At 40.3% G+C, this 23,493-nt stretch overlaps 1 protein-coding gene across 3 annotated transcripts in view; it reads left to right on the top strand.

Moving 5' to 3' along the window:
- Nucleotides 1–23,493, top strand: part of phip (pleckstrin homology domain interacting protein) — a 258,235-nt gene that overhangs the window by 141,974 nt on the left and 92,768 nt on the right. For 2 of the 3 annotated variants that reach the window (XM_069887423.1, XM_069887425.1), the window contains 5 exons: nucleotides 1,088–1,128; nucleotides 2,401–2,502; nucleotides 8,610–8,763; nucleotides 11,835–11,969; nucleotides 17,408–17,536. In XM_069887423.1, coding sequence (XP_069743524.1) covers nucleotides 1,088–1,128; nucleotides 2,401–2,502; nucleotides 8,610–8,763; nucleotides 11,835–11,969; nucleotides 17,408–17,536 — 561 coding nt within the window. The remainder of the gene's footprint in view (nucleotides 1–1,087; nucleotides 1,129–2,400; nucleotides 2,503–8,609; nucleotides 8,764–11,834; nucleotides 11,970–17,407; nucleotides 17,537–23,493) is intronic. The other variant, XM_069887424.1, reaches the window with a different exon arrangement.

The raw sequence follows: 23,493 nt of genomic DNA on the forward strand, positions 1-23,493 counted from the left end.
GTCATGGACTAAGTTTATATATAATTTATCTATCTGTATATATCTATCTATATATATTTCTCTCTCTCTCTCTCTCTACATATATATATATATATATATATTCGGCACAACATTGTGCGCTGAAGGGCTTGTTCTGGGCTTTAATCTCTAATGTGCGTCATTAACTCTGCATTGACCTTCCCGAATAGAAAGACACGGAGGATAATAATATGGTGCACAGTGTGGTGAATGCTATGTGTTGGGGCATTAGGAGAGCACAATTGAGAAAAATTGGTTAACACCTATAATAGCCACTTCAGCAGGTTAAGTTTCATGATTTGGTTTAAATTTTCTTGATGGCCAATAGTTTAACTAATTTTTATGGACCTTCAAGTGAAGTGCAACAAAACCAACTTGTCTCTTCCTCTATTTCTAGCCTTTCTTTTCAATGTACTCTGCATTCTCTCCTCCCTTCCTGCTCTTCCATAATCCCCATGCTCCTTATTCTTACAGCTCTATCATTTTTCTCCATCCCTACATTCCTGATCTTACTCTTGGTTCCTTAGACAAAGTCGAGTATTGAGGATTTGTACATGCTGAGGGATTAGGGATTTGTCCTAAGGGCTAGATATTTTTCACTTGCATAGAAGTTAAACATTTACCAAGGTTGGTCGATTGGAGGGGCTAAGAAGGAAATTGTCCAAATGCAGGCAAGGGGGACTAATCTAGAATGCCAATTTCATCAATTTGGGCCAAAAGGCCTGTTCCATGCTGTATGACTGAGTCATACAGAGAGCCTGCAAAGAAATCTATTGCTGAATCAGTACTGGAATAATAGAATATCCATGGCTTTATTCAAGGCTGTGGAAGTGTGGGGGGATTGGGGTCTAACCTGTTGATGTGCAGCCCCAGGGAATTTTTTTGTGATATTCAGCATGACAAAATCCTAATCTGGCATCTTATCTGGTGCATAAGGAATGCAGATGGATATCTGATGTTCTTATAATATTATACACAATGTTTAATTGTAAAATTGAAAATTATGGATGATTAAATGAAAAATTAGTTTTAATTATCTAATTTTAGTACCTGTTTATATTTTTGTCAGGACAAAGTTGACAGCATTCAGTTCTCCAACACAAGTGACAGGTAAGAATAAGCATGCTTTATTGTAGTCGTTAGACTCTTGAATTGTTAAGAGATGATTTATTACCTGGACAAGTGAACATGAATTGACTTGTCATTCACACTTTAAAAAGGTAAATTGCTAGCTCCATGAAATTGTGTTAATACCTCACAGAACGTGGTTCATCAGCCTGCAAGTATGTATTTGAAGCAAGATGCGCTCAGCAGATTAGGCCACATCTGTGAAAAGAGAAACAACATGAGTGTTTCAGATCAGAACTGTGGAAGGGAATAAATAAGTTAGTTTTAAGTTGCAGACATATTAGGGCATAGATCGATAGGAAAAATGAATAGGCCAGGGTTGGCGTGGTGAACACAAACAAAGCATCCTATAAATGCTGTGAAATTTAGAGCTAATGTAAATACCTAGCCGATCAGGCCATGCCAATGGGGAGAGAAAAACTGACTCAATATCACAGATGGGTGACCATCAGCAGAATTGGCTTGTTAGCCATGTTTATCTTGACAACTATTGCCTGACTTGCTGAGTGTTTCTCATGTTTTCTGTTTTTATTTCAGAAAAGCTGCTGTATTCTTTTGCTTTTCATTCAATTTGCATTGCTATTTTTTTTGCAACAGAAATTTCACAACATGAAAGCCTTGACTCATCATGAATGCACTTGCCCTTTATTAGAGTAAATCGACTCCAATTCCAATGTCTTCCATTCCTTAATAGCTCAGGCTGGGTGAATGTTCAGTTTGTTACCTTTAATATATCCTCTTTCTAAGCATCCACCATTTCCTTGGTAGAGGTGATCATGGCCAGCAGAGAATTCCACAAACTAACCACCCTTTCTGAAAATATTTTTTCTTGATCTTTATTTTTTATGACTAATAGGGAATCGTGTCTTCTTACTGCATCATTGAATGATCAAAGTAACATCCATATTTATGGTAAAAAGCACAAAATGCTGGAGAAGTGGAGCAGGTCAAACAACCTTGCTGATTTTCTCCAGCATTTTGTGTTTTTACTTCAACCATGCTGTCTACAGAATTTTGTGATTAACTTCCATATTTATGGTCTCTTAATGATCTCATTTGACCCCCTTGGAATAAACTTTTTTCTTTTCCCTAATGATGAGCGAATTGGTCCCCTGAAATTGTTCAGTCTTCCTTTTTTTTTAATATGAAATGTAACAGCTCATCTTTGGCATTATTTTCTTTGTGCAGTATTGTTTTTGCTTTCTAAACTTTGTATAATATCTATAACACTACAAATGAAGATTTGATTCTCAGTAGGTTTGTTAGTGGAAGCCGTGATGGGACAGCAAGGATCTGGCAATTTCGTCGGCAAGAGTGGAGGAGCATTTTATTGGACATGGCTGTCAAGCCTGCTGGGTGAGTGACCAGGACATCTTTTTTTTTGTCATTGATCTCGGAAATATTTGTTCAGAAACTACACCTGTAAAGTGTTAGACAAAGAATGTGTGGAAAAAGATTTCTGGTCAATTTTAGGGATCAGGCCTGGATTTATTGTTTAGCCCTAAGGAATTCCCTTTGTGAAGGTGGTGGTGAGTCTTTAACTGATGAAGGCACTTCCATCATATTGTTGAAAGGCAGTTCCAGAACTTAAATTCAAAGGGCCGAGATAGTGTGCAACTTGGAAGAGATATTCCTCTGGCCCTGGAGTCATTTTCTTACTTGCTGGTGGAGGTCACAGGTTTGGGATTTCTTGGGGTAACCCAAATGAATAGCATTTGTATATTTTGTTGATGGTACTCGATGCAGCTACAATGCTTGTGCAGAAAGGAATAAATATTTAAGCTAAAGTTTGGGTGTCAGCTTCATGGGCTTGTTAATTATGGGTGGTGTTGAGTTTCTTGAGTGTATTGGAGTGAAATATATCCTGGAAAATGGAAAATATCCCAGTGTGCTCCTGACGTGCCTTTAAGTTGGTGGAAAGGGGGTGTCAGGAGGTGAGGCGCTTGTTACAAGATATTCAGCCGATATCTTGCTCTCATATCCAGCTGAGTGGTCCAGTTGATTTTCTGGTCAATGGTACCTTGAGGATATTAAATAACTATTCGATTTATTTTATGTCAAGGATGGATTCAATCTATTGTCATGTAATTTAAAAAAAAGTCATATTATATGAAATTATCTTTTGTTTGCTGTAAGGCACATAGATTTGCCATCAGCAAAAATTGCCTCTTACAGTCCGAGAAATAGAAGCAAAAGAGAGTTTCCCCCAGAGTCACCAAGTGTCACCTCCAGCGTTTCTACATTGGGGGGGGGGGAGGGGGTGCACTCCCTGTGTTCTGGTGCCCTGTGCCAGTTCTCAACTTCCCTGGAGTCTGGAACCCCTCCTGGCTGCTCAGAGGCACCGTCATCTTGGGTCCAGACCCCTCGGTCACGGGATTTTGAACAAGATGACTGCCAGCTCCTTTAACGGGCTATTCAAAGCCTGTATGGAGCTGACGGAATTCGGACTGGGTGGTTGGACCCCATGGGAGCGCTGTGTCTCCACTCCCCGCTCTCTGTGGCTCCGCGCAAGTGGCAGAGGTGCTGTTACATTTTTGGACATTTTTGTTGTGGATCTATATGGCCAAAAAGTTTGCTGATGTCGCTATTCCCCTTAAAGCAAAGCACCTCAGAGGCAACTGAGTTAGTTTTCTTGACTTTAATTTGGGTTCAGGTGCTATAAGGTGATTCTCATTACCAAATATTTGAAATTATTGGTGCAGCTGGGTGTAGACCGTGATGTGATTTGTTCCAAACAAAAGCCCTTGCTGGACAAGGATGTGGATGAGACTCAGCAGGAGAATTACTCAAACCAAAATGTTTGGTGTCACCACAAATTATTTGATTATTGTAATCATTATTTTCCAACACGATTTGGTGGTTATTACAAATGTCTGAAAGTGTGGGTGAAGATTTCCTTCAGCCAACTTCCAGCAGTTTCCTCTTCCTCTAAATTTCATGCTCTGAATTTGATTTAATGAGTTTACTAATACAGAGGGTTCCAGACTTGTTGATAAGGTCCTGAGCCTCCAATGGAGTAAGGAAATGATGCAGGCAGCCAAAAACTTGACCAACCAATCTGTGAAAAACGTTCCAATGTCTTGGCATTCAGAAACATCAAAAAATAAATAAAAATGAATCAAAACAACTAAAATAATAAAAATTCTTAAACATGTAGATCATCTAAAGTGAACTCTAACACAAAATTAACAATGTAATTTGTCCTGATTTCAGATTTATTGACAGAATGCATACATGACATCAGATACGACCCTGAGATTCTTTTTCCTGGAGGAGAAGCAGAATCACCACAGGAAAAAAAAAGTATCTCTGAAACTTAAACCTTCTCTAAAACACTAAAATCCTTATTTAAATATATAAATTTCATGGATCGTGTGGCAGGTCTTGCCCATGAAAAGGTATCTCAATGTAATTGGAGGTTCTTTCTGAGTTCCTGCTCTCTTGCTGGACTCAAAATATAGCCTGAAGTTTAGCACATTTCGTCTTCTTCTGTGATATGATCAATATTAATGATCCATAGTTGAACCCCTCTTCACCTTGTTTATCTTTACCAATTTAAAAAAAAATAATTGAAGTACAGGTACACAATCCTTTATCTGGAATCCTCGGGGGACAGTTTGTTCCGGATTTCGGAAAGCCAGATTTGAGCCCACCCGATCTGTGCTGCCGTATCCACCCCCATCCCCTTCCAGTCGCGCTGCTATTCTCCCGCCCGCCCGACTCACGCTGACCTCTCTCCTCACTTGCCGGATTTTGGAGCTTTCCGGATTTTAGATGTCCGGATAAGGGATTGTGTATCTGTATAAAATTCCTTTTTAAAATATAAGGGAATCTTATTTTATATTTTCTATTCCACATTAATTATGAGGAATAGATTAACTGTTAATATAATCATAGAATTCAATGTTTTGAATGGGATAGGTTAAATAAATAATTTATAGTTACACTTTTTACAGTTTTTGTCTTATGTATATGATATGATTTAATTTATGTTATTAATTTGAAGACAAAGGATTTAAAGGATTTTTTTCTAAAGGAAAATAAATTTAGCACATTTTTTCTTGACTTCTGCATCTGATTAATACAAGAATAATGCAAAAGGTAATGAAATACATTAAAGTGCTGGAGAAATTGAGCAGATCATGCAGCATCCATGGGAAGTAAAAGGCAGTCAACAACGTTTCGGGCCTGAGCCCTTTTGTCAGGAATTTGGAAAAACAGGTAGGGACCTGAATAAAAGGTGGGAGAAGGGGGAGGAACAGGCTACTGGGTAAGAGGTAATAGATAGGTACAGGTGGGAGAGTAGAAGAAAATGATGCTGAAAAGTGATAGGTGGAGAGAGCAGAGGTCTAAGAAGGGTAGCTCTCTGATAGAAGGAAGAGCAGTTGTTGGGAGCTGGAGGAACAGAAAGAGGAGTAGAGAAAGAGAGAAACCAGGGGAGGGGATTAACAGAAATTGGGGGTCAATATTGATGCCATGTAGTTTGAGACTGCCAAGACAGAATATAAGGTGTTCTTCCAATTTGCAGGTGGCCATGACTTGTCAGTACAAGGCCATAGACAGACATGTTAGTTTGAGAATAGGGTGTGGAAATAAAATGTCTGGTCACAGGGAGGTCTCATAAATTAGATCAGCCATGATCGTACTGAATGGCGGAGCAGGCTCGATGGGCCATTTTTGGCCTACTCCTGTTCTTACTTCCTATGTTCCTTGCTGTTGCAGAGGTGCTCAATGAAATGATCCCCCAAATCTGCATACAGTCTCTGAGATGCAGAGGAGACCACAATGGGAGCACTCCTAGAGTAAAATGACCCCTGCAGATTCACAAGTGCAATGTTTGCTTCACCTGGAAGGACTGTTTGGGGCCCAAATAATGGTGAGGGTAGATGTGTGTGTAAGTGTAACAATTCTTATGATTCCAGGATTTGTTACCAAGGGGATGATTTTGGGAAGGGATGATTGGATGAGGGAGTCCTGGAGGGAGCAGTCTCTGCTGAAAGCAGATGGGAGAGGGGAAGGTGTATTTAGTCGTAAGATCCTGTTGTAGGTGGTGGAAATTATGGAGAATGATGGGTTGGATGTGGGGGGTGATGCGTAAGGACAAGGGGAACCCTGTCCAGTTACGTTGGCTGGACAGGGACAAGAGGCCAGGGCAGATATGCGTGAAATAGAAGAGTTGTGGATGAGGGCTGAATTGATGGTAGTCGATGGGAAGACACATTTTCAGAAGGAGGAGGACTTTTCAGATGTCCTGGAATGGTAAGCCTCATCCTGGAAACAGATGCGATGGAGGCGAAGCATTTGAGAGAAAGGAATGGAATCCTTTGAGCAGACAGGGTGGAAAGAGTACCTGTAGGAGTTAATGGGTTTATAGAAGATGTCTGTAGATAGTTTGTCTCCTAAGATGAAGAAATCAAGAGGGGGAAGAGAGTTGCCAGAGATTGACCAAGTGAATTGATGGCAGGATGGAAGTTGATAGCAGAGTGGATATAGTTGGCATGCACATCACGGGTGCAGGAGGCAGCACCAGGCAGTCGTCATTATAAGGGAGGAAGAGATGAAGAAGAACCTGTCTGTGTAAGCTTGCAGCATTGTTGTTCCACACATCCATTGAAAAGACAGACATATCTGGCACCTACATGAGAATCCATGGCTACACATTTGGCTTGGAGAAAGTGGGTTGAACCAAAGGAGAGGTTATTGAGTTCTTTCAGGCAGAGGAGAGTGGTAATGCTGGAGGACAATGGTGATGTCTGTTACTAAGAAAGAGGTAGAGAGCCTTAAGCCTTCTTTATAGTGGATGGAGGTGTATAGAGACTGGACATCCATGGTGAAAAGTAACTGGAAGTTGTCAAAATGATGGAGGGCAGGTGAGGTCCTGGAGTTAGTAGGTAGGAAGGAACTGGATCAAGTGGGACAAAATGGAGTCTAGGTATGTTGATAACCTAATGCAAGAAAAAGACAAAGTGTGGTCATGTCTGTGGTTCATTGTTCATTCAGAAGTCTGATGGCATAGGGGAAGAAGATGTCTTTGTGCTACTGGGTGCTCATCTTTAGGCTCCTGTTCCTTTTTCTCAATGGTAATGGTGAAGAGGGCATGGCCTGGGTAGTCCTTGAGGATAGAGGCTACTTTTTTAAGGCACTGCCTTTTGTAGATGTCCTCGATGGAGTGAAGACTGATACCCATGATGTCGCAGGCTGACTTAACAACCCTCTGGAATTTTTTTTCTTTCCTGGGGAAGATCATACACAGCATTTGTTTTTCCCACTACCCACCCCCCCCCACAAAAAAAACCATCCTTGTCTGTCCAGGTCCCATCCTTCATGCTGTTGCACGTCCTATTGCTCAGTCTTGATCTCTCCTTCTGTGACTAAATTTTGATTGATAATCTTTTGAAGGTCCTTGGCATATTTTAAGAGTAAGGGTACTGGATAGTTGCAAGTTATTGTTGATATGAATCAAGGACTGTAGTGATGTTGAAGCTGTAGCATTTCCATTTTCCAACGACGCAGAAGCAATCAGTTTCAAGGAGAGATGAGTCACAACTTCATAAAAGGTTCTTGCGTCCAGATAATTTAAAATTTAAAGGGTGGGGAAAGGCCTTCGTAATGTTCTGATTGTTTCTGGATGCGCTGACTTTTTGCTCTAGTGGTAAGATAAACTGATAATACAGTTAAATAGGTTATGGAGGTCTTTATGTGAGGGAGAGGAAAGCAGATTTTGATATAACTGTCTTTATAAAAATGCTTTGCTTGTGGCCAAGGCAAAATTCTAAATTTAATTGCCTCTTAGACAAATGGAGGTGTAGTATTAATATATTTAATTGAATTATATGTGTGTATATAATTTGTGAAAACACAAGTGAACTGATTGCCCTCAACTACATGAGAGATGAATGTCAATTATTTTTCATTCTACTCTTACAGTTCTATTCATTGTCCCTTTGTATAATTTTTAAAAATCTGCCGGAACTGAGTATAATAATGACTGATTTATTATTATTTATGTGTCAAATGTTGTAATGTAACCCTGAATCTTGTGGATTTAATGCTGCTTTAATTAGAAATTTACTGTTGAGAAAGGAAGAAAATCAAAAGTTGGTCATTTAAGAAATGCGAGGTTATTGAAAATTTAGAAGTATGACACTTCATTGCATTAGGAAACACTCGTAATTGGAAGTGACATTCCAATGCTGTATCAGGGAAAGACTGAATTTTTGGTGTATTCTCCAATGTTCCTGTTGACCTTTTTCATTGCTTCATCATTCACATAGATTTTCTTAGTTCTTAAATTATCTGCATCCTCATTTATCCATACAACATTGTAATATGCTGTACATATTCACTGGAGATAAGGGACTTCATACTGTGTTAATCGCTCTTGAGCCATTTCTTATATCATTGGATGAAAAAGAAATCCAATTTATTTAAGTTTTCAATTTTTTTGTCATGTATTTTTATAGGTATAATCCACAGGGATTAGAAGATAAAGTAAACAAACTGAAAGTCACAATGGTGGCATGGGATCGGCATGACAGCACTGTTATTACAGCCGTCAATAACCTAACATTGAAGGTTTGGAATTCTTGCACTGGTCAGCTCATACATGTTTTAATGGTAAGAAACTGCATTATTAATTTCAAATGAGATAATCTAGGACAACACTGGAAAGTTCATTTATAGCTAGTTTTGACATTCCTGCATTCTTTCCATCAAACGAGCTCCATTATTATTTCTCTGGTCCCATCACTCAATTTCCTTCTCTGTCATTATTCCTTTCAGTTTCCCTTAGACCTTTGCTTTCTTTCATACTCTCTCACCTTGTCCATCTATTCATTTTTAATTCCTATAGTTGTCTTCCATTTTGCTTATTCCGATTTATCCATATTTTGATAATAACATGAGCAACTCAGACCATAAGACATTAGAGCAGAAATAGGCTATTCAGTCCATCGAGTCTGCCTTACCATTTAATCGTGATCTGATTATTTTCTCACTCAGACCCACTGCCCGGTTTTTTCCCCATATTCTTTGATGCCCTAACTAATCAAGAACCTATCAATCTTTGCTTTAAATCCACTCAATGACTTGGCTTCCACAACTGTCTGGCAACAAATTCCACAGATTTACCAGCCTCTGGCTAAAGAAATTCCTCTACATCTCTGTTTTAAGCAGATGCCCTTCAATCCTGAAGTTGTGTTCTCTTGTCTAAGACTCTCCCACCATGGGGCACAACATTTCTGCATCTTCTCTAGATAGACTTGGCTTCACAGGTGAGTTTGTTTGGCTGAGCATCTGCATCACACATAGGAAAGTTGATTCCATCTCCACCAGACATATCTTTTCAAGGGCATTTTGCAAATGCAGAATAGGAGGGCAATGATGGAATATGCCGCTCACCTTGGATAAAGGTACTCAACCTGAAACATTAACATTCTATGGAAGTTTCTGACCAATGCCTTATAAAGCCTCAGTATTACATCTTCGCTTTTATATTCCAGTTCTCCTAAGATTGCACTTGCCTTCTTCAGTACCGACTCAACCTGCATGATAGAATCCTGTGCTCGGACTTCTAAATGTTCTCCCCATAGAAGGAATTAAGGCATACATTATTTTCTATCAATAATAAATGGCCAGGCACATCCCTTTGCTGTCATCCATCTGCCAATTTTTTTCCCACCTATTCTAGTCCCTATAAAGGCTTTCTGCTTCAACACTACCCACTCTACCATCTAACTTCATATCATCTGTAAATGTTGTTACAAACTCATCAATACTATCATCTTAACCAGTGATTTTCAAACTGCCCCCCTTAAACTTAGATTCCAACTTAAGTAACCCCTATGCCATAAGTGCTCTGTGATTAGTAAGGGATTGGTTAAGGTGGAATGTGAATGGAAAGAAAAAGATTTGAAAACCATTGTTTCATTGTACCTAATTGACTCGTTATGTGCACGGTTTCATAATTGCAAAGGAATTGGGCCGATGACCATTTTTCTCAAGCAAAATATTTCAGTAACAATTGGGTCTAGAGCAGTGATTCTCAACCTTCCCTTCCCACTCACATACCACCTTAAGCAATCCCTTACCAATCACAGAGCTCTTATGGCAAAGGGATTGCTTAAGGTGGAATGTGAGTTTAGGGGGACAGTTTGAAAACAAATGAAGCTATTTACATGCAGCAGGAAAAGTAACTGACCTCTCTAGTCACACTAGTCACCGGCAGCTGGCCAGAAAACATTCTCTTTACTCCCATTGTTTGCCTTTTTCCAGTTAGTCAATCTTCTAACCTCACTAGTACCTTTCCCATAATACCCTGGGCTCCTATCTAATTTAGTAGCCTCGTGTGCACCACTTTCACAATGGCCTTCTGAAAATCTAAATATATGACTCACTTTGTCTGATGTGCTCATTATTTCTTCAAAGAATTCCAACAGATTGGTCAGGCAAAATCTTCCCTGAAGTAAACCATGCCCCGACTTCAGCCTATTTTATCTTGTGCTTTCAAGTGCCCGGAAACCTCATTCATCCTCAATAATGGACTTGAGAATGTTTGTAGCTATTGACATTAGGCTAACTGACCTGTAATTACCTGACTTTTGCTTCTCTCCCTTTATAATGAGTAAAGTGACATTTGCAATTTTCCTGCCTCTGGAACAATCCCTGTCTCTAGTGATTCCTGAGAGATCACTGGTAATGCATTCACATTCTTACCAGCTCCCTCTTTTGGAACCCTGTGATGTAGTCCTTTGTTCAGGTGACATCCACCTTCACCCCCTTCAGCTTCCCAAGCACCTTCTCCATAGTATTAGCCACTACACTCACTCTGCCCCCTGACTCTCTGGCATGTTCCACAGTGAAGAGTAATTCAAAATGGCCATTCAGTCCATCCACCATTTCTTGGTACCCAATCACCACTTCTCCTCCATCATTGTCCAGTGGTCCAGTCCACTCTATCTTCTCTTTATATATCTGGGGGGAAAAAAACTCTTTGGTATCCTCTTTTATGTTACTAGCTAGCTTTCCTTAATATTTAATCTTTTATCTCTTCCTGTTTTTTCAGTTGTTTTCTATTGGCTTTTAAAAGTGTCCCGCACCTCTGCCTTCCCACTAAATTTTGCAAGACTGTATGCCTCTATTTTGCTTTTATGGTGTCTCTGACCTGTCAGCTACAGTTGCTGAGAATGCTGCAGCTTCTTTGAAATGAATCTTATAATTTCTGTAAATTACTTGGCTGAAGGAATGGTGTTAAGTTTTCTGATGACAGAAAAATAGGCAAGATGACAAGTCTGATTCAGGATCTTGAGTTAAAACATTGATTTGCAAACGGTGAGAAGGTAGAAGGACTCAGCAGGTCAGATCAGTCTTAATGAGGGGTTCTGACCTGGAATATTGGCAGTTCTTTTTCTCCCAATGACGTTGTTCGACCCACTGAGTTCCTCCTTCAGATTGTGTCTCCAACTTGTACCTTTTGCTCCCACAGATGATGCTTGACCTGGTGAGTTCTTCCAGCATTTCTCTTATTTTGTTTGAGGTTCCAGCATCTGCCATCTGTTTTGTCTCAGTGACAATTCAAGCAATCCTTCTGACTCATCTCCCATCAGGAGTAAAGATGTTGACTGACTTTTTTAAAGAAAAATAAAAGTGAAAGACCTCCTCTATTCTGAAAATTCAATTTTTTTTTTCAGGGGCATGAAGATGAAGTGTTTGTTCTTGAACCACACCCCTTTGATCCCAGAGTTCTCTTCTCTGCCGGACATGATGGCAATGTGATAGTTTGGGACCTAGTAAGAGGAGTAAAAATTCGATCCTATTTCAATATGGTATGAAAATTTGTTTCTTAACTTTTATATTAAAATTGATTTAACCTATTACCCTTTCCAACTAAAACCATTATTGTTTGTAGCATGTTTAAAGTGATAGTAATATGTTGTCTTGTTGCTTTTGATTGTTAGAGATATCTTGTGTATAGCTTATTTCATTGTCAGTTTTGGATATAAAATAGTTTGGAGTAAATGTTCATACAATATATTAAAAAATAAAAATCTTTGCGATCCCTAAATGAAAAATAGAATGGCTATAATTGAATGCAATGATTCACTTGATATATTGTAGCATATCAAACAGAAATCACAAAAAAGGTTTCTGTAAACAGTCTGTTCTTCTGAAAGTTTTATCTTCAATGCCTACTTCAGATTTTCATCTTGGGAACTTTTTATTCTTGTCTGGGCTGAATGGTTATGCAGGGTAATAGCCATGCACACTTTCATAAGCAAGACTTGAGCAATGCTGAACAAAAAGTTCAACCAGCACCATCCCTTTTTCTAACTGCCAATCCGTCCACCCTTCACAACAATAAACTTCAGTTCTTAGAATTTTATTCTGGATCACCACAAGATTTTGAGAGCATATACATGAAAAATACTGAAACAGAATTTTTTCAATCCAGAGCAAAATTTTCATGAAGGTTGTGATTGCCATTCCACAAAGTCTTTAGCTTCTCTATCGACTTCAATTTACTGCAGTGACAATGACAGAAGATGCACAATTAAAGAGAGATGTTCCATATTTCATTGGTATGGTGTGAATCTGGTTTTATACAATGATTGATGATATTAATTGTTGATCTTTTGCAGGAAAGATGTCTGGTCTGCTAAGATGTACTGTGACAAGAAACACATGGTCCAATCTAGGAATTTATCAAAATTTCATCTTAAATATATTTCAAAATCATATGTACTGTAGATTAATGAAATTTTGGATTTCTCAACACTGGAAACAAATTGGATCATGTAATCCAATTTCTAGGGTCATCTTTTTAAATTATTTCACTTAATTAAAAAAATTATTTTATCTTGATGTTTGAATAGCATTTATTATTTTGATATCAGATGCAAATATTTTTACCAAACCCCTAAAGGATTTAGCACAAGGCAAAGCTCTTTTTCCAGCTTTGCTTTTTTTCATAGTCTGTTAGGACCCACAGCAGAGGAACAATGCTGCCAGACACCTTCAATGTCTTGATCTCTGACTCCCAACACAGAAGGTTAGCAGGATCTACAGCCAGATAAATGCAGGCAGATAGGGAGTGTGGGCAACCTTGAGAAGTTCCCAGGACTGGGATGCTTAAGTTATAAGGTCAGGGTGGATAGATTCAAATTTATTTCTGGAGGAGGCTGAGGGAGGGGACTTCACATGATGCTGTTCAGGAGCACCACACAACCTACCGACTCCTGTGGGATTAACTGAAAAAAGTACATAGTAAGAAAAGTTAATTTTATAAAAACTACTCTAAAGTTATTTTAAAGTGATTAACAGAAGAAAAAAAAGAAAAAGCTACAAAGGTAACACCAATGGAAAAAATCGGAAGAGAATTAAAAAAAAAAGAGAAGTTGGGCCTACCTTGTCGATGAAGCAGGCAGCTGAAGTTGGTTCTGGATTCACCAGTGAGGAGCCAATGGAGGGACCTTCCTCTGGAGGTCTCTTTACGGTGCCCGGGGGAAAAGTTAAAATTGCACTGCGCATGCGTGAGAAGTTGGACATAAATGTTGCAGAGATGGAAAAAATTGGGGGAAAAAACATCACATCTCTTAAAGAGCCATTCTGGTGTTTCCACCTCAGAACAGGAAGGTTTCACTTCTCCAGTGGAAGAGGACTTAGAAGAGTGTGGAAGTGAAGAAGAAATGTCAAGTTCAGAAGAAGAAAGATTTAAAGACAAGAAAAAGATTTTTAAAGAAGAAATGAATAAAATTGAAGCTAAAATAGAGGAAGCTGTGGATGATCTAACAGTGATATATAAAATCATGAGATGTATAGATAAGGTGAATGGTGACAATTTTTTTCCCCCAGGATAGAGGAGTCTAAAACTAGAGGTCATAGATTGAAGATGAGAGTAGAAAGATTTAAAAGGGACTTGAGTATTAATGATATCATACAAAGAGTGCTGGATGTATTGAATGAACTGACAAAATTAAAAAAAAAAATACATTTAGACAGTTCCGTGAATGGAAATGTTTGGTGGAATAAGGACAAATGCAGCTAAATGACACCAGCTTGGGTGAACAACTTGGTTGGTACAGACCTGTTAGGGCCAAAGAGCTTTTCCATACTGTTCAACTCTAGTTTGTTTTCTCCATTGGTGCTTTCATTTGAAACCTGGAGAATAAAAGATGAAACCGCACGTAGCGAATGTACAGTCATGGTACATTCTGTGAAATAAGATGTTGTGCGATTTGGACATTCTTTCTTTTTCTTTGGCTTGGCTTCGCAGACGAAGATTTATGGAGGGGTAAATGTCCACGTCAGCTGCAGGCTTGTTTGTGGCTGACAAGTCCGATGTGGGACAGGCAGACACGGTTGCAGCGGTTGCAGGGGAAAATTGGTTGGTTGGGGTTGGGTGTTGGGTTTTTCCTCCTTTGTCTTTTGTCAGTGAGGTGGGCTCTGCGGTCTTCTTCAAGGAGGTTGCTGCCCGCCGAACTGTGAGGCGCCAAGATGCACAGTTTGAGGTGATATCAGCCCACTGGCGGTGGTCAATGTGGCAGGCACCAAGAGATTTCTTTAGGCAGTCCTTGTACCTCTTCTTTGGTGCACCTCTGTCACAGTGGCCAGTGGAGAGCTCGCCATATAACACGATCTTGGGAAGGCGATGGTCCTCCATTCTGGAGACGTGACCTACCCAGCGCAGTTGGATCTTCAGCAGCATGGATTCGATGCTGTCGGCCTCTGCCATCTCGAGTACTTCGATGTTAGGGATGAAGTCGCTCCAATGAATGTTGAGGATGGAGCGGAGACAACGCTGGTGGAAGCGTTCTAGGAGCCGTAGGTGATGCCGTTAGAGGACCCATGATTCGGAGCCGAACAGGAGTGTGGGTATGACAACGGCTCTGTATACGCTAATTTTTGTGAGGTTTTTCAGTTGGTTGTTTTTCCAGACTCTTTTGTGTAGTCTTCCAAAGGCGCTATTTGCCTTGGCGAGTCTGTTGTCTATCTCGTTGTCGATCCTTGCATCCGATGAAATGGTGCAGCCGAGATAGGTAAGCTGGTTGACCGTTTTGAGTTTTATGTGCCCGATGGAGATGTGGGGTGGCTGGTAGTCATGGTGGGGATCTGGCTGATGGAGGACCTCAGTTTTCTTCAGGCTGACTTCCAGGCCAAACATTTTGGCAGTTTCCGCAAAACAGGACGTCAAGCGCTGAAGAGCTGGCTCTGAATGGGCAACTAAAGCGGCATTGTCTGCAAAGAGTAGTTCACGGACAAGTTGCTCTTGTGTCTTAGTGTGAGCTTGCAGGCGCCTCAGATTGAAGAAACTGCCATCCGTGCGGTACCGGATGTAAACAGCGTCTTCATTGTTGAGGTCTTTCGTGGCTTGTTTCATCATCATGCTGAAGAAGATTGAAAAGAGGGTTGGTGCGAGAACGCAGCCTTGCCTCACGCCATTGTTAATGGAGAAGGGTTCAGAGAGCTCATTGCTGTATCTGACCCGACCTTGTTGGTTTTCATGCAGTTGGATAACCACGTTGAGGAACTTTGGGGGGCATCCAAGGCGCTCTAGTTTTTGCCAAAGCCCTTTCCTGCTCACGGTGTCGAAGGCTTTGGTGAGGTCAACAGAGGTGATGTAGAGTCCTTTGTTTTGTTCTCTGCACTTTTCTTGGAGCTGGCTGAGGGCAAAGACCATGTCAGTAGTTCCTCTGTTTGCGCGAAAGCCGTACTGTGATTCTGGAAGAACATTCTTGGCGACACTAGGTATTATTCTATTTAGGAGAATCCTAGCGAAGATTTTGCCTGCAATGGAGAGCAGCGTGATTCCCCTGTAGTTTGAGCATTCTGATTTCTCACCTTTGTTTTTGTACAGGGTGATAATGATGGCATCACGAAGGTCCTGAGGCAGCTTTCCTTGGTTCCAGCAGAGCTTGAAAAACTCATGCAGTTTGGCATGCAGAGTTTTGCCGCCAGCCTTCCAGACCTCTGGGGGGAATTCCATCCATACCTGCTGCTTTGCCACTTTTCAGTTGTTCAATTGACTTATATGTCTCTTCCCGGGTGAGGACCTCATCCAGCTCTAGCCTTAGGGGCTGTTGAGGGAGCTGGAGCAAGGTGGATTCTTGGACTGAGCGGTTGGTACTGAAAAGAGATTGGAAGTGTTCTGACCATCGGTTGAGGATGGAGATCTTGTCGCTGAGGAGGACTTTGCTGTCTGAGCTGCTTAGTACTTAGTACTTAGTATATACTTAGTAAAGCTACAACTCTCATGGGACGCATGAAACCCAAGATTGGATGCACAAATTGTAGGGAAAGTTCACATTAAAATAAAAATAAAAAGTGCAGAACATAAGCCAGTAACATAGACATTAATTATGACTATCAAGACCTGTGTATTATAGGTTACCTATGTACTGTACCATTATACGCCTGGTAGTGCAGTCGCTTTGTATACAAGAGACATGAGATACACGTGCTGCGTGCGGGAACCTATTGTGTTCACTACATCCAGTTATGATAGCTACGTTCTGTTTTCCAATTGGGATTTCTGAGCTCTATAATAACCTTAGGGGACTGTGGACATGTATGCAGTTGGACATTGCCCAAACGAACGTTATGTGGCACACACCTGCAGTTTTTAGAATATTGAATCTTGCTGTGAAATAAAATGCTCTCAGTATAGTTTCATTATTTTATAGCTTGCTGAATAGTCCAAACCCTGCAAAGGACTATTTGGACCTGTGTAACTCTTAAAATCTTCCTTCTGCCTCATCCATTCAATAATCACTTCAAATGCAAATATGCATTTTGTTGTCAGTACATTAGGTCAGCAATTTCAAGATTCCAGATCTATTTAAAGCCTGTCAAGTCACGTGACGATTAGTGTAGAGGCATGCAGTTGAAATGCTATATGCTCTGTTCTGCCTGTTCTTAACGAATAGCTAGAGGCATGCATTTAAAATGAATATTGAGTTTTGGCCCACACAATAAAATTGAATCTTAATATTTAAAAGACAAAATTATCTTGATTCTGTGGCTGTTGTGCTGTTGTCTTTTGTCTCAGCTTCTTTTAGAATAATTGTGAAATAAGTTTTGGTAGACATGGATACAAAATGTACTTTTATGGATGGGGGATATTATTATCTATCAAAAATATGTAAGGTGTGGGAGTCTAATAGTGGTTAGCTGTCCTTTGTGCACAATGTATAGGATTTATTCACTTGGTGTGTTTTCATTCCTATTTTTATATACTCTATATATTTAAAATTTTTTTTTGTTTCAGATTGAAGGCCAGGGACATGGAGCTGTATTTGACTGCAAATGCTCCCCTGATGGACAGCATTTCGCATGTACTGATTCCCATGGGCACCTTCTTATTTTTGGTTTTGGCTCGAGTAGTAAATATGACAAGGTATGATGTTTTACAGAAATAATTTACTTCAACAAATTCATCCTGCTTGTTTTAGTTATGAACATCTTCTAAATCTTTGAATCTGCAACATTGCAAAAACTCTGGTCTTTTGTTGTTTGACATTTTCAATTTGTATTTTGTGTCAGTCTTCACAGTGAAAGGCAGGTCCAGCATGCCAAAGAGTGGTGATAGGAGTGCAAAGGGAGGTGAGGGCCTCGATAAAATAATTGTTACAAAGGAGATGGTGATGAGCAAACTAATGGGACTGAAAGTGGACAAATCCCCTGGTCCTGATGGGATGCATCCTGGGGTACTGAAGGAAATGGTGGGAGTTATAGTCGATGCGTTGGTAGTCATTTTCCAAAATTACCTGGATTCTGGACAGGTCCCGGCAGTTTGGAAGACAGCAAATGTCATACCACTTTTTAAAAAGGATGTAGGCAGAAGACAGGTAACTATCAGCCAGTTAGCTTAACATCTGCAGTCAGGAAAATAATTGAAGCTATCATGAAGGATGAAATAGCAAGACATTTAGAACAAAAGGGTTCCATCAGGCTGATGCAGCATGGATTCAGCAAGGGCAGGTCTTGTTTGACAAACTTGCTGGACTTCTTTGAGGATATAATGGGTGTGGTTTATAGAGGGGAACAGGTTGATGTATATTTGGATTTCCAGAAGGTGTATGATAAGGTGCTGCTCGAGTCTTATCAATAAGATACAGATGAATGGAATTGGGGGAAGTATATTGGCGTGGACTGAGGATTGGTTAACTGACAGAAGGCAGAGAGTCGGGATAAATGGGTGTTTTTCTGACAGTGGTAAATGGGGGGGCCGCAGGGGTCGGTTCTGGGCCTGGAGTTGTTCATCATTTACATTGATGATGTGGAAGAGGGGACAGAGTGTAGTGGAACCAAGTTTGTGGATGGTACTAAATTGAATGGAAAAGCAAAGTGTACAGCAGATGTGGAGAGGCTGCAGAAGGACATAGTTAAATTAGGTGAGTGGGCAAAGGTCTGATAGATGGAGTACAGTGTTGGTAAATGCGAGGTCATCCACTTTGGTAGGAAAAATAGAAAAGCAGATTATTATTTAAATGGTGAATAACTGCAGCAGGCTGTGCAGAAGGACTTGGAAGTATTTGTGTATGAATCGCAGAAAGATGGGTTGCAGGTACAACAGGTTATTAAGAAGGCAAATGGAATGTTGGCCTTCATTGCTAGAGGAATTGAATTCAAGAGCAGGGAGGTCATGCTGCAACTGTTCAAGGTACTGGTGAGGCCGCACCTGGAGTACTGTGTGCAGTTCTGCTCTCCATACTTAAGGAAGAATAGACTGGCCTTGGAGGCAGTCCAGAGAATGTTCACCAGGTTGATCCTGGAGATGAGGGATTTGACCTACGAGGAGAGACTAAATTGCCTGGGATTATACTCACTCGAATTCAAAAGTATGAGAGGAGATCTTATTGAAAGATATAAAATTATGAAAGGGATAGATAAGATAGAAGTAAGAAAATTGTTTTCACTGGTAGATGAGACCAGAACTAGGGGAGATAGCCTCAGGATTCAGTGGAGTAGATTTAAGACAGAGATGAGGAAAAACTGTTTTTCCTAGAGAGTAGTTAATCTGTGGAATTCTCTGCCCAGGGCAGCAGTTGAGGCTACTTCATTAAACATATTTAAGGTTCAGTTAGATAGATTTTTACATTAAAAAAAGGAATTAAGGGATATGGGGACAAGGCAGGGAGGTGGAGTTGAGTCAATGATCAGATCAGCCATGATCTTATTGAATGCGGAGCAGGCTCGATGGGCCGGATGGCCTCCTCCTGCTCATATTTCATATGTAAGTGAATCGCCTTTCTTTTGGCTTTTTATGTGGGTAGACAGCTGGAGGACAGAAAAATACATGGATAAGTTATCCACTTTTGTTACACAATCTGCCTTTCCTTGACAGATGAGCTTGTTTTGGAGATTTGAACTCAAAATCCTTGGATAGTACCATCATTGAATCTGAAGAAACAATGAAAAAATCTTATTTATTTGGTGTGTCTTGAAGTGAATGAACCAAACAGAAAAAATTATGACTTGCACATCTGTTTCTTTATTTCTAATTGTCATACCTCGATGAAGGGCTCAAGCCTGAAACGTTGGTTATGTATCTTTATCTTTTTGACCTGCTGAGTTTCTCCAGCATTGTATTTTTACTTCAATCACAGTGTCTGCAGACTTTCATGTTTTACTCCTACTTCATATGGTTTGACTGTATAACTGCTTTCTTTATTGTGACAGCTACTTGTATTTAGGTAACGCCTTGAAGTTGGGCAAGAGATAGAAATATGGTTTAGCAAATAGTATTCCAAAGCTTATCAAAGGGTCTGATATGGGTCAAGTATAATTTAATTTTTGAAATTGTCGGACAACAACAGAACGAAGTTTATGTTATGGACAGAGTGGAATTAATCTTCCCAATATTTGGAGTAATGTTTTGGCTTGTCTAATCAACTGAGCTGATGGTGGTGGTGAGGTAGAACTGAATATCTTCAGTATATATGTGCATGGGAGCATTTGTGAAGGGTTGAAATAGGACAAAAATTTGACGGTGTTGAGAGATACTATAGGAGATAATGCTAGGACTTTAAGAGGAGGATTTGCTGTTCATCCTGGAGTGGCTTTGAATTGATGATGAGATGATTTTGTGAACTGATGTAGTTTCTTTGACATAATGCTACAGGGTGAGGAACACCCAACACCAGTAAAGAACTGGCAGAATATTTCCAGATCAGGATTTTGTGTGACTGGAGAGAAATCTGGAGGTGGTGGCATTCCACTGCAACTGCTGCCTTTGTACTTCCTGATGGTAAAGGTTCTGCAGGCTTTGCATTTTGGTTATTATGCACACAGCAGTTCTGGTGAAGAGAGCAACCTTGTCTTGGATAGCATAAACATTCATATTGTTGGAGAGAGAATCATTCCACATGTATTTAATTCTTGTGTCTTCTTGGTGTGTTGGAAGGGCTTGCACAGAATTTTCAGTCCGCTCACTTACATTTTCAGGTTATTTTGAGGTTATTTCTATTAAAAGTTTCTGGTTAATTGTCCTTGATGGAAATGGCTTTGTAGATGGTACTATTGTCGAATGTTTAAGGATTGTAGAATTATAAATCCTGGCAGGGGTATTTGCTAGGGCTACTCAGGATCCTTTAAACTAGAATGTTTGCGGGGAGGGAGCAAAATAGTACAGAGCAATAAGGAGAAGGTTAGAATGCAAAGAAAGTTTGTAGTATTTGAATATGGATGGGCAGGTGATAGAGAAAGGAAATGCTCTGGAAGAAGATGAAGGGCAATTGGCAGGAAAAGGAAATAATGTTGTTATTAAAGATGAGGGAAAACAGGGATTAAGAATTGGGAAATCTCTGAAATTCATATATTTTAATGCCAGGAGTATTGTAAAAAAAGGTGGATGAGCTGAAGGTGTGGATTGATACCTGGAAGTATGATGTGGTAGCGATTAGTGAGACATGGTTGCAGGAGGGATGTGATTGGCAGCTGAATATCCCTGGGTTCCGTTGCTTTAGGTGTGATAGAGTCGGAGGGGCTAGAGGAGGTGGTGTTGCATTGCTTGTCAGGGAGAATATTACAGCGGTGCTTAGGCAGGAGAGATTAAGAGGGCTCGTCCACGGAGGCTATTTGGGTGGAACTGAGGAGTGGGAAAGGAGAGGTTACACTTGTAGGGGTGTATTATAGACCACCCGGAGGGGACCAAGACCTAGAGGAGCAAATCTGTAGGGAGATAGTGGATATTTGTGATAAGCACAGGGTTGTAATTGTGGGAGATTTTAATTTTCCACATATAGATTGGGAAACACATTCTGTGAAAGGGCTGGATGGGTTAGAGTTTGTGAAATGTGTGCAAGATAGTTTTTTACAACAATATGTAGAGGTGCCGACCAGAGAAGGAGCAGTGTTAGATCTACTGTTGGCAAATGGGATGGGTCAAGTGACAGAGGTTAGTGTTGGCGAGCACTTCGGGTCCAGTGATCATAATGCCATCAGCTTCAATGTCATTATGGAAAGAGATAAGTCAGGGCCAAGGGTTGAGGTTTTTGATTGGGGAAAAGCTAGATTTGAGGAGATGCGAAAGGACTTACAGGGTGTGTATTGGGACAATTTGTTTTATAGGCAGGATGTAGTAGAGAGATGGAAGTCTTTTAAAGATCAGATTTTGAGAGTGCAAATGCTTTATGTTCCTGTTAGGTTAAAAGGAGGGGCAAAAGGTTTGAGAGAGCCATGGTTTTCAAGGAATATTGGAAAGTTGGTTTGAAGAAAAAGGGAGGGGTACATTAGGTATAAGAAGCATGGAATTAAGGAGATGTTTGAATGTAAGAGGAATCTTAAGAGAGGAATTAGGAAAGCTAAAAGAAGGTACGAGGAGACTATAGCAAGCAGGGTGAAAATTAATCCAAAAGGGTTCTACAAATATGTTAATGGTAAAAGGAAAGCGAGAGACAAAATTGGTCCCTTAGAGAATCAGAGCGGAAAAGTGTGTGTGGTGCCTAGAGAAATGGGGGAGATATTGAACAGTTTCTTTTCTTCAGTATTCACCAAGGAGAAGGATATTGGGATATGTGAGATAAAAAAGGCAAATTGGGTAAATATTGAGATTATAGTGATTACGAAATATGTAGTGTTAGGGCTTTTGAGGAATATAAAGGTGGATAAGTCTCCGGGACCAGATGGGATCTTCCCCAGGACATTGAGAGAAGTAAAGGAGGAAATAGCAGAGGGTCTGACTGTAATTTTCCAAATGTCATTAGAGATGGGGATAGTGCCGGAGGATTGGGGTATTGCGCATGTGGTTCCGTTATTTAAAAAGGGTTGAAGGAGGAAGTCTGGCAATTATCGGCCTGTAAGTTTGACGTCTGTGGTAGGTAAATTAATTAAGAAAGTTCTTAGAGATAGTACTTATAAATATCTGGATAGACAGGGTCTGATCAGGAGCACTCAACATGGATTTGTGGGCGGAAGGTCCTGTTTGACCAATCTGATTGAATTTTTTGAAGAGGTGACTAGGAATGTGGATGAGGGTAGCGCGGTGGATGTTGTCCATATGGACTTCAGTAAGGCCTTCGATAAGGTACCACATGGAAGGTTAGTTAGGAAGGTGCAGTCTTTAGGTATAATTTTGAGATAGTCAAATGGATTGAACATTGGCTGAAAGGGAGAGGCCAGAGAGTGGTAGTGGAAAATTGTCTGTCAGGTTGGAGGCCGGTGACCAGTGGTGTGCCTCAGGGATCTGTCTTGGGCCCATTGTTGTTCGTTATATACATTAATGATCTAGATGTTGGGGTGGTGAATTGGATTAGTAAATATGGAGACGATACTAAGATAGGTGGAATAGTGGATAATGAAGAAGGTTTTCAAGGATTGCAGAGGGATTTGGGCTGCTTAGAAAAGTGGGCTGAAAAATGGCAGATGGAATTTAATGCTGATAAGTGTGAGGTGCTTCATTTTGGTAAGAAGAATCAGAACAAGACATACGTAGTAAATGGGAGAGCATTGATGAATACAGAAGAGCAGAAGGATTTAGGAGTAACGGTACATCGTTCCCTGAAAGTAGAAACTCGTGTGAATAGGGTGGTGAAGAAGGCTTTTAGTATGCTGGCCTTTATCAATCATTGCATGGAATATAGGAGTTGGGAAGTGATGTTGAGATTGTATAAGGCGTTGGTGCGGCCTAATTTAGAGTTCTGTGTGCAGTTCTGGTCGCCTAATTATAGGAAGGATATAAACAGAGTGGAGAGAGTGCAGAGAAGATTTACTAGAATGTTACCTGGGTTTAAGCATCTAGAGTACAGGGAGAGATTGGGCAGATTAGGTCTTTATTCTTTGGAGCGTAGAAGGTTGAGAGGGGATTTGATAGAGGTATTTAAGATTATGAAAGGGATAGACAGAGTGGATGTG

Source organism: Narcine bancroftii, chromosome 6 (assembly GCF_036971445.1).
Source record: "Narcine bancroftii isolate sNarBan1 chromosome 6, sNarBan1.hap1, whole genome shotgun sequence".
In the NCBI taxonomy this organism is placed as follows: Eukaryota; Metazoa; Chordata; class Chondrichthyes; order Torpediniformes; family Narcinidae; genus Narcine; species Narcine bancroftii.